The sequence below is a fragment of the Scardinius erythrophthalmus genome (genome assembly GCF_964197995.2).
Source record: "Scardinius erythrophthalmus genome assembly, chromosome: 4".
Classification (NCBI taxonomy): Eukaryota; Metazoa; Chordata; class Actinopteri; order Cypriniformes; family Leuciscidae; genus Scardinius; species Scardinius erythrophthalmus.
The window spans coordinates 45,289,039-45,301,282 of NC_138224.1; the positions used below are offsets into that span (position 1 = coordinate 45,289,039).

Genomic DNA, 12,244 nt, shown 5'->3' on the forward strand with positions numbered 1-12,244 from the left:
CAAACCGAGGGGCACGTGCCCTTTCAGATTTATGACGCAAATTAATTGTAAATGTAGCCTACTTTAGCTTCCAAAACACTTCCAAAAAATATAGTTTTATTTTTGTTTTCATTTGAAATAATCACACCGGTGAGATTAGAATGGTCAGTGTCCCGTGTTATCAGCTGATAAATTCGTTCGCGCTTTGGCTTTCGCTGAACCAAAGACGATCAGTGTTCAGTGTTTTCAGTCATAGGCTATAAGGTTTAGTTATGTTTCTGATATTTAAATACACATAGTATAGCTAATACCCAAAATATGTGTAAAATTGCTGTCTACTAAGCTTCAATAATAGTCCATTCAAATAGCCCATCGGCCATAATATAAGTTCAACTATCAGTATGTCTAAAGGTGTTTAAATGTCAAAATACACTTTCTTTACATTTCTTACATTTTTACATAAAAAAAATAAACACAGTCACTTAAACTATAGGCTAAATCTTGCAGGCTTTGGAAGTGAAAAAAGTTGAAAAAGTTATATATTTATATTGCATTATTATGAAAAATTTCGATTTATATATAAATATATTTTCCGAACCATGTTTTCATAAATCCATAAATCTAAAAGCCATAATCTATATTTATATATGGATGTTAGCTAAAATTATGATAACGTCAACACAAAGAAAACTTTATTACATTATTAGGAATATATTGGTGTAATAAATGCATTCTCTGGAAATGTATATTTCTAGTTGTGACAGCAGAAAAAATGAAATCTAGGCTATATATAATATGATGACCTCCGATGCAAAAGCCTCTAAAAGCCAAAAATGAGATGATAATATTGAGTGAATGCTCTCCGCACATAGTCGCCTATACGCTCATCATACTTTCAACTTCAGCCCCAGCCCATTCAGAAATGCCGGTACTTGGGTAGAAACCTATAGACAGCAGCCTGATAAAAATGTTAATATTAAACAAAAACGTTAGACGGACTCAGAGGCTTTTTGCCTCTGAAGTCGGAGGACGAGGGTGCTTATTTTGCATCTGAATGAAATGTGACATTCTAAAACATTTAACGCGTGACGCACACAAACACAACTAAAAAATATTTTTATCTTATCATAAACATTCGCTAGTTTATATATATAAACATAAACTAACCAATGTTTATTATAAGATAAAATGAAAAATGTTTCTCAGTTGGGGTTCCGACTCACAACCGACCCTACTAACATTAATATTAACGTACATATTTCCAAAGTCTTCTTTCCTATTGTGTGACATTCAATGGCGTAAAATGTGTGTTCTAAGTGTGTGTGATTGGACGTATTGTGTTTATCGTGCAATTTATACGCGAAAATGAGTTTTAACGTGCATATGACGCAGTTTTCACGTGCATTTGATACACACTTTTTGCGTGTAATACACGCACCCCACACAACTAATCCTACCCATGCCTTCAGTATCATATGCACGTACCCTACCAATACTAAACCTACCCATGCGTATCACAGTAGGCCTATGCACGTAAAAACTCATTTTTGCGTATAAATTGCATGATAAACACAATGCGTGCTATAGAGGCGCATTTAGTGTGATCGGGTAGCCTTCAAAGCTAAAGGTATTCATCAATAATTCTATATCACGAACTGGGACGACTATATCACGAACATTATTTCAAAGTGCATATAGCCTATACAGTACCTGGGAAATTAACTGATCATTAGCATGTTTTGGGTTGTTATTGCAATCATGTTTGCTTTATAGCCTATTGAATAGCTAGTTGCATAACTGTTAAACAAACACCTCTACTTTAGGCCATTACGTTTTAATCCCTTAACATTAGCTCACAAATCGCCATTTAATCGCCCTATTAACACAAATGCTCACAACCCAGGAAATTAAAACATAATAAATGACAGGGGCGGTCTCTTTTTAGGCTATAACTGGTCCTGTTTTTTTAGCTCGATTTTTGCCACACCGTCGACCATGGCGAAGATTTCCCCTGAGATGAGCATCAAGATCAGGTCTATGTGGAGAGCAGGACATCTTTTATCTAACATCAGGACATTTCTGATGCAGTCGGGTGTTCATGTCTCAGACGACACGATCAGACGACATTGTTGTCTTCGTCGCCAGACTCCTGCAACTAAAAAAACAACTTGTGTTGAAAGTTATATGTTAGCTAATAGCAAGTCAATGTTTGAATTAATTTACAATAATTTAGTTTCATTTATTTCAGTGTTAATGTTTGAGTTAAAAAAATCCTCTACAAATGAAATTAACACAAAGTCGGCTATAAGACTCCTTTATAGGCTACGTAAAAAAGCAAAGGGCTTACAGTCTTAACATTTAGGCTACTTTGCTTAAATTCGATACATTTATTTTCAGTAGGGCCTAATAAATTTGTAGGGATGTAATTTCAGTATGCTTTACCAACGCTATGTATTCAATTAAAGTTCCAAGAGGTCTGGTCACTATATTTCCTTCCCAGCTGACACTAATATGCAAGTGCACAGCAAAAATCACAACTTGTTATTTAAGGTGTCTCAACTGTACACAGTCTACCCTACAGTGTGAATTCGTTACAAGGTTTCATTTAATTAAATTAATGTGCAGCAATTTGTACAAATAGAGTCTATAGGCCTACTATACTGTTGTAGCCATTAAATAATCTCATGTAGTATCATATTTGTTAAAATATTATAATGTTATTTTTTTCCATCTATGTTGAATATGAAAAGTGAACAGCACGAGTAAGATTGGATGCATTATATCGAGAGATGGATATGGAGTGGGTCAGACATGATTTTGACCACTTCATTAAGTTTTGTTTAGTAGAAAACCTTTCTTTAAAGTGAATTTCATTTTCTATAAATTGTATCTTAATTTTAATCAATTTTTCATCAACCAATTGCCTGGATTTAATAAGTAAGAGAAGCAAATATAACAGACACTAATCATGGAGGCGCCCGCGCGGTCACTTGCATTGCACGTCAGCTGGAGCGCATCTCATCCTCCTAACTTAACGAAACTCAGCGTATGCCTCACACAGACATGATAAATACATCAAATACACAAAGCTTGAAATGTCTTCAAATTAAATAATTCAAAACGAAAAGAAAAAGGCTACTCTCTGATTATGTCTTTATGTGCATTTCTCTCTAGGTGCGTTCACTACAAATATGGCGATCGTCAACTTCATCTTTGCTGTCGACACTGTCAGAAAACACTAGTTTATTGATAAAAATCAATGCACGCATCACCGGATTTACAAATACACATCTTGCTTGTTGCACGCACACATATTATGTCGAAAAAACGAAATATTATGTTGAAATAACATTATTATTAATAATACATCTTTTAGAATATTTGATTAAATGCTGATTGTTGCGCTTGTTCAATTTAATAAAATTAAAACTTTAATTGTGATAATTAAAATAATTGAAAATTAAATTTTAGTGGCCAAGTTTTGCTAATTTATTATATAGGCTATTATATGCCTATTGCTTATATTAAGTAGGTCATATTAAGACAAGGCATATATTAAGTTATTTTAGCTGTTATGAGAAAAATAAATCTAACGAAATCTAAAATCTAAATCTAAAAAAAAATTCTAACGCCAATTCAACATGCCAGAATAAAACCTGATTTTTGAACAATGCGTAACGCCACTCGGCCTGGTGTGCCAAAACACTACATTTTAAACTTCAGTGTTTAATTCAAAACAATCTCAAAACGCGTTGTGACATTTTTTTAAAGCAGTAGCCTAGCCTATATACATTAAGGGCATTGAAACCAGGATCTTAACTAAAACGCGTTCCGCGTAATCTCTCAAAAATTATGCCACACTACTCCATGTATTTTTTTTTTTTAAGGACTGCTTTTGAAATCACTATAAATTACTATGCAATTGTACCGCTCACGAGAGCTCTTCATTTATCTAATTCCTCAATAGAATAGTAAAAATATTCAGCGTCATTGCTCCTAATATCGTCTCTATTTTTAACTTTTGATTCTATTTTTTCAGTTGTAAAATTGATTCTATCTTTGGTTCTATTCTGTTGTAGCCTAATAGGCCTATTTATATATATATGAAAAATATGCCTATTAGGCTTAGGGTTTTATATTTAACCCACTTACATTTTAAAATACGGCAATTGCTGCTGTTTTGCACAATGTCACTTTGCACCACCTGGCGGTAATTTCGGGAGCGACTCTGAAATGCGGCTGTTTTTTTTTCCTGGCTGGCGCGGCGGTAATAGGCATTCTGGTTGTCCACCATCTGTATTAGCGTAATAAGCTAATCAGTTTTTAGAGATCAAACTCTTACATTCGATTATCATGAACACAAATCCAAGAGAACGGCCGACTCGGTACCAATGAGTTAATACACCCTAGTTCCCTTTCAAGGGAACTCCCGTTGCGTCGAGAATGACGCTATGGGGAACGCTTTGCGTGATGACGTCTTGAAGCACATGTAAAATCAGTCCAATGGTGTGGCGGAACGTCAGAGGCGGGTGACGTCACGTACCAGGAAGCTATAAAAGCCGGCCCGAAACAGAAAACGAAAGCTTTCTGAGTCTTCAGTTGCGCTCTGTGTGAAATCTGTCTGTATATTTGGTGTTGTCTGTCTATATCATATATATATATATATTCAGTATGGCGAGCGAGCAGCAGTTTAGAGTGTGTGTCCATCCCTGCCCGCGTTATTTAACGGGAGGTGACACACACACTCTTTGTGTTGTTTGTTTGGGAGAGGAGCATGCCCAGTCAGCACTCGAGGGTGGTGACTGTGTGCATTGCTGTGCGCTTCCATTGCGTACGCTCCGATCCCGCTTGGCTCGGTTCAATCCCGACCACGCTCCCCAGGGCTCGGGTCCCGCCGCTGTCGAGGCACGGCGTCGATCTCAGACCTGGGGTTCACAGATGGATTTATCAGTGGATGTTGAGACGGGCTCTGCCTTATCTCAGCATCCGTCTGATAGATCCAGTGCCTCTTATCAGGGTGTGGAAGCACGCGCTGCGGTTTCTTCCCCCCCGATAGAGGTACCAGTACTGCAACTATCCAGCTCTGAGGAGTTGGATGTTGTGAGTATTGTAGCTGAGTCTGAGGATTCGCCACCTCAGTCTCATGCGTTTGAGGAACTGCTCGATGTCATTACTAGAGCTGTTGACAGACTGTCTATTGAGTGGCCAGAAGATAGGCAGGACGTTCGTTCGAAAAGTAAGCTCGACGAACGCTTCCTGCCATCTCGTGCGCAGCCCCAGCGCAGGAGCCTGCCGTTTTTCCCCGATCTCCACACCGAGGTGTCGAGATCGTGGGCGAAACCAGTGTCATATCGAGTGTATACTGCACAAACATCACACTATTCATCCATTCACAATTATAAAGAGCATGGTTATGGGGAGATGCCGAAGGTGGAAGAGACGCTCGCGAGCTATCTCTCTCCAGCAACGGCATCTTCTCTGAAGGCTCCTGCACTTCCATCCAAGCCAGTAAAAGTTACTTCTTCCCTGGTTCATAAAGCTTATGCCGCCGCCGGTCAAGCTGCAGCGTGTTTACATACAATGTCCATAATGCAGGCTTACCAGGCTGAGTTATTGGGTGATTTTGAGGAGGGCGGGGGTATTAGTGCTGATACGGTGTCTGAACTGCGTAGAGCCACGGATTTGTCTCTCAGGGCCACCAAGGAGACGGCTAGGCAGCCCTGGTGGCCACTGAGAGGCATCTGTGGCTTAACTTAAGTGACATAAAGGACAAAGAAAAACATGTTCTTTTAGATGCACCAGTATCCACGCAAGGGTTATTTGGAGACGCAGTTAATAGTGCTGTAGCGAAGTCACAAGAAGCTTCAAAACAGGCAGCTGCACTTCAGAAACTTCTCCCCCGCCGTTCTTTCTATGAGGCTGCTGAGCGGGAGCAGCCTCACTCCTCTAAAAAGAGCGCTGAGCACCGCGCCACTCAGAAACAGAGCGTTTCCTCCCGTGCTCCCCCACAAAAATCTCGGGGACACGGAGGGCGCTCTCAAACCCAGCAGTCTTCGAGGGGTAAAACGGATCTGCGGACCGTTATTACCGCCAAGAAGGCTGCTGGGAAAAAGTCCTGATGTCTGAGGGCTCAGGACAAATGAGGGTAGTCCCCCCGAAGCAGAGCGGTTAACACCTCTTTTCACGGTGCCCGTCTCTCTTCGGTGCCCTCAGGGGACCGTTCTGCCAACCCTGCCGCCTCTGGCGTTACAGGGCGCAGCGGTCTCCGGCGAGCACATATCTCAAGGTCCACCCGGAAACGTAGTGGCCTCGGGATGCCCGCCCCCTCTGAGGAGGGTGCTAGAGCAGTCTGTTTGGTCGTTCCCTGCCGGTGCGCCGTTACAGGGCGACGAACCGACTGCTCAACAGCAGGAGAAAAATACGGTGCCGTCTCTCTTCGGTGCCCTCAGGGGACCGTTCTGCCAACCCTGCCGCCTCCGGTGTTACAGGGCGCAGCGGTCTCCGGCGAGCACATATCTCAAGGTCCACCCGGAAACGTAGTGGCCTCGGGATGCCCGCCCCCTCTGAGGAGGGTGCTAGAGCAGTCTGTTTGGTCGTTCCCTGCCGGTGCGCCGTTACAGGGCGACGAACCGACTACTCAACAGCAACAAAATCCAGAAACCAGTCTCGAGAGACTGGTACCTCTAGTAGAATCTTTGACAGCGTGGAAGCTACTGTCAAATGTTTCTCGTTGGGTCCTGCAGACCGTGGAAAAAGGGTATTAGATACAATTCTAGTAACGCCCACCGCGGTTTATGGGGGTCCTGCCCACAATGGTGGGCCCCGAGCAGGTTCTGGTTATGGAACAGGAAGTAAACACTCTGTTAGAGAAAGGGGCCATAGAATATGTACCTCCCTCCAACAGGGAAACCGGGTTTTACAGCCGGTACTTCATAGTTCCAAAGTAGGACGGGGGATTGCGTCCCATTTTAGGTCTTCGAGGTGTCATGCAGCTCAAGTTCAAAATGTTAACATTGAGACAATCGTGCCACAGATTAGTCCGAGGACTGGTTTGTCACGATAGACCTCAAGGACGCATATTTCCATCCGTCCGTGACATTGGAAGTTCCTGAGGTTTGCTTTCGGGGGCAAAGCATACCAATATCGAGTTCTTCCATTCGGCCTGGCTTTATCACCCCGCACTTTCACCAAATGCGTGGATGCAGCTCTGGCGCCTCTGCGCCTCCGGGGTATTCGCATCACGAACTACATCGGCGATTGGTTGATTTTAGCTCAGTCGCATTAGATGGCAGTTCAACATCGAGATGTTGTTCTCGCCCATATGAAAGAGTTGGGGTTACGGCTGAACGCCAAGAAGAGTGTGCTTTCTCCACTCCAGAGGACCACTTTTTTAGGCGTGGTTTGGGATTCAGTGTCGATGCAGGCGCGCCTGTCATCGCCACGCTTCGATCCTGGCAGCTGTGAGAAGTGTAAAGCTAGGCCAGCTACTCACTGTCAAACAGTTCCAGAGACTGTTGGGTCTCATGGCAGCAGCTTCCAACGGGATACCTTTTGGACTGCTGCACATGAGGCCCCTGCAGTGGTGGCTCAGGACCAGAGGGTTTTTCCCCGAGGGGCAACCCATTTCGCACAATCAAGGTCACGCGGTGATGCCTACGTGCCTTGGTTATGTGGAAGAAACCTTGGTTCCTGTCCCAGGGCCCAGTGCGGGGAGCTCCTTGTCGTCGCAAACTGCTAACGACGGATGCTTCTCTCACGGGTTGGGGAGCGATCCTGAGGGTCGCTCATCTCAAGGTCTGTGGGAAGACCATCATCGTTCCTGGCATATCAATCGCCTAGAGATGTTAGCTGTCTTCCGGGCTCTGAGGAGCTTTATCACAGGTCTCAGGGGACACCATGTGTAGTACATACGGACAACACGTCGGTAGTCGCCTATATCAAGGGGGTTTGCGCTGGCACGCCATATCCTCTTGTGGTCCCAGGGGAAGTTGCTGTCACTCAAGGCAGCCTACATCCCCGGGGTCCAAAATATAGGAGCAGACACTCTGTCGAGACAGGGGCCGAGGCCCGGGGAATGGTGGCTCCACCCCCGAGGTGGTGGAGCTGATATGGAATTTATAAGTGGGTCTGTTTGCGTCTCGAGAGACGTCTCACTGTCCACTTTGGTTCTCCCTCACGCATCCAGCTCCTTTGGACTGGATGCTATGGTGCAGACGTGGCCGAGGCTACGTCTGTACGCTTTTCCCCCAGTTGCTCTGCTCCCGGGAGTTCTGGAGAGAGTTCGCAGGGACCGGGTTTGCCTGCTTCTTATAGCCCTGCGCTGGCCGGGCAGAGTATGGTTTCCCGATCTTGTGTCGCTCCTCGACGGGCCTCCTCTGGAGCTACCCGTCAGGAGGGACCTTCTGTCCCAGGCGGAGGGCTCGATATTTCACCCCCGCCCAGAACTGTGGAACCTGTGGGCTTGGCCTCTGAGGGGGCCCAGCTCATAGAGTCAGGTCTCTCAACTGAGGTTGTTGAGACCATTCTACAGTCCAGAGCTCCCTCCACGAGGAAACTTTATGCCCTGAACTGGAGAGTATTCACCTCTTTGTGTAGTGACCGTCGGTTGGATCCAGTCAACTGCCCAATTGGTACAGTTCTGGAGTTCCTGCAGGACCGGTTCACTGCAGGTCTGACCCCGTCCACCTTAAAGGTTTATGTGGCGGCCTTAGGTGCTTACCACATTCTTTTGGGTGGAATGTCTGTGGGGAAAGACCCCTTTGGTATCTCGTTTCCCTCGTGGCACTTGGAGGTCCTCCTCCCTTTCGAAATCGGACCAGGAGGCTAATAATTTGCTTGCCCTGTTCGGGCGTTAGACGCGTATGTCCACAGAGCTGCCCTGTGGCGTAAAAGTGACATTTGCTCCCCTAACAAGGGAGGTCCAGTGTCTAAGCAAAGAATGAGCAGTGGGTGGTTGAGACTATCTCACTTGCTTATGAGGTGGCTGGACAGCCTTCTCCTTTGGCTGTCCGGTCGCACTCTACGAGGAGTATGGCGGCCTCTAAGGCCCTTATATCAGGAGTTTCGTTACAGGACGTTTGTGATGCGGCAGGCTGGTCCTCACCGCACACTTTCGTCAGGTTCTACTCTCTGGATCTAGACTCTGCTCCAGGGTCTCATGTTTTGTCATCCTAGTGCTGCTCTATTAGATTACACACAGGACAGACATTCGTAGCTATGGAGGCGTTGGTATAGACGTTCCCCATAGCGTCATTCTCGACGCAACGGGAGTTCCCTTGAAAGGGAACGCCTCGGTTACGACTGTAACCTCGGTTCCCTGAAGAGGGAACGAGCGTTGCGTCGCCTTGCCATATCTCCTTCATGCCTGTCAGCTCGACTTCAGACTTTTACGAAGCTTTCGTTTTCTGTTTCGGGCCGGCTTTTATAGCTTCCTGGTACGTGACGTCACCCGCCTCTGACGTTCCGCCACACCATTGGACTGATTTTACATGTGCTTCAAGACGTCATCACGCAAAGCGTTCCCCATAGCGTCATTCTCGACGCAACGCTCGTTCCCTCTTCAGGGAACCGAGGTTACAGTCGTAACCGAGGCGGTTCATTTTGCGCCGGAGTTGTCCGTTGAATATATCAACTAAGCTCCGCTGTTGGGAAAACGCTCTGGTTGGTTGAAGCGCTGTCCTATAGCGTGCCGAGGGAATTTGAAAGACAGCCGTTTATCCCGCCCCTCGGAGTGAGCCGTGACTATGGTGAGTTTCCAGACCTAACATCTTGATGTAGGTCTGGCTTGCCAGGCTATGCTATTATTGCCGTTATTTACAAATGACCGCTCGAATAAATTTGTGTCCTCGTTCTGAGGAAGGCTGCTCTTTAAAACATAATGATGATACACTTTGATGCTTTTGCATGCCGTTTTTATTATAGATTTATTTAATTCTGTATGTGCATTTATATTTAAACATTCCTAAATCAAAGTAATAGTTTAACAAAACATGGATCATACATTTTGCATTGACATGGATAAGACATCAGGGTTTACATAGATTTAAATTAGCAGATTCATTCATTAAATTAATCATCTTTAACCGTGGTCCTATATGTAAAGTCGCACACACATATTTACAGACAGGAACATTTCATTGCTAATAGCTTGAATTTTAAAGCCTATGAGACTTAATGGATCTACTTTTTCCTTTGATGTTTCCTGAAATTCCTTAGGGGAATTAAAAATAGACACAAATGAGAATTGCTGATGGAAAGTAGGGGCTCTAAAGCTCAAATAATTGTTCTTTGGAACAATTAGATGAGAAATATTTGAGTTTGACATTGAAATCTCTCGGTTTTGAAGATACACAGTTGGAGACTGTGTCTAGAGAAGACATACCTAAGCTTACTGCGGGACAATCTGAGGAGAATCTGAAGCAAATGTTTCCATTTGCTCTCAGTTTAATCTTGTTAAAGTGGTCTAATTTGTGATTTTTCATTGGTGTGTGGCGCTCTATACGTGAGGGACTTGCTCGGCTGACTGTTTCTTAGCTGTGATTGGATGTAGAGCAGAAATCCGGCTGCTACTCAGAAGGAGTGTTATGCTCAGGGCACTGGAGGTCACCGGGGCCACTGCTCCTCTGCCAACCCCGGGGCTCAGCTTGCAGAGACGGCCTGTCAAATTCAATACAGTAGAGCCTGTGAACCCACATGACATCCATAGTGCAGCTGGGCTGTGCAATACTCACACGTTCATTCATTAAACCACCCCCGTTTAATCAAAAGCTACATTTACTCAGTAGTTGTGCTGTTAAATGTCAGTTTAGCCTGTTTTCGATTCCTTCATCCTTGAAATATTATAATGCTTGGATAGATCTTGATTCAGTCTTTGTAATTAATCGTTGTAGGCACATATGTGTAAGTGCTTGTATTTTTACATTTTTGTTTAGCATGTGTGTGTGATCAGAGACAGTTAGCATGAACGCCCGCCTTTCCAGCCTTAATTAGACTCTGCAGTTTTCTCAGTTCAGTGTTCGGTATCGTCTACATTAGGTTGATGTGGTTTATGTATTTCTCCTGCGTTTCTGTATTTGCATCTCTAACGATCTATATTAAAGACTCCCTTGAGTATTTTCCTGTTTGTGCGTATTGTTTACCACACCAGCCGTAGCATACAGTAAAGGAGCAATGCAGATTTACTATAACTACAGATTTTAAGTCATGAGCTGTCGGTACAATATACTGCAAAATCTTAACATACATATATAAACACATGACTGCAAAGTTGAGAGTGTTGGGGAGTCTGATTTCATGACATCATTCTCAGTTTCTATAGTAACAGCGATTACTCTGATTGGTGGACCTCTCTTCAGGATTTTGACTACTGTGATACTTCAGTTAGAATTGGGAAATTGAAATCCCACTGACTTATTGTGAGGTCCTCGAACAGTTTGGAGTTATGAAAGGGATCCTTGTTGTAAATATATTTTAGAAACCCTGATTTAAGGTGACTAGTGCCTGAGGATTGTCTATATCTGGTTAGCAATATGTGTGAATGTGTTTGCGTAGGAGAGAAACCATGGTTATGGTGACAATATGTCCTGATGTGACTCTGCGTTAGCCTCTTTCTGGTGTGTGTGTGTGAGCGTGCGACGTGCAGGCGTGCGTGTGTGTGTAGTACAGCTCTCCTTGGCACATAGCTGTACAGTTGACTTTCATCAGTGTATTTACAGGGTTGTGATTGCGTTATAAAGCAGCCTTTAAATAGATACATCATCAGATATTACCGTCATCAGTCCACCGAATACAAATGAAAATCAGTCGTTGTCTTCTGTCAGTTATGATCATGAATAATGAGTGTTTTAGCTGTATTATTCAGCTCAAAGAAAAACGCCCACCATATTTTGGTGGCACAGAATGGAGAGAGAATGCTTTTGTTTGTGTGGTTAATCATGTGTCCTCCTTCTGTCCTACACTTGAATGGAAAAGAGAAATGATTGTCTCACACTTCAATTACCCGCCAGATCTGGCCTACTTTCACTGCACACATGGGGCTTGCCACATCCATTTCCACAAACATATTCAATTTAAAACTTGTGGAAACCTTTAAAGGAACATTTCAATTTCCTGTGGAATAATACATCTGAAAAAAAAATGCTTTTTTATTAATCTTCTGGCCAATAGTTTGGACTCATTTTATATTATAATAGCAGTCATCAACAATAAAATATATGTTTTTGCCTTGTTAATTCATTTCCATTCTATAAATTGACCAACATTGAAT

At 43.6% G+C, this 12,244-nt stretch overlaps 1 protein-coding gene across 1 annotated transcript in view; it reads left to right on the forward strand.

The window, feature by feature from the left end:
• Positions 1-4,917: 4,917 nt before the first annotated feature.
• The window catches only part of LOC308689321 (prominin-1-A-like), a gene marked incomplete at both ends in the record, with an annotated part of 19,045 nt that continues 11,718 nt past the window's right edge, over positions 4,918-12,244 (forward strand). Inside the window, 2 exons of the mRNA XM_081362972.1 lie at positions 4,918-5,647; positions 5,773-6,091. Of these exons, the coding sequence (XP_081219098.1) occupies positions 4,918-5,647; positions 5,773-6,091 (1,049 nt within the window). The remainder of the gene's footprint in view (positions 5,648-5,772; positions 6,092-12,244) is intronic.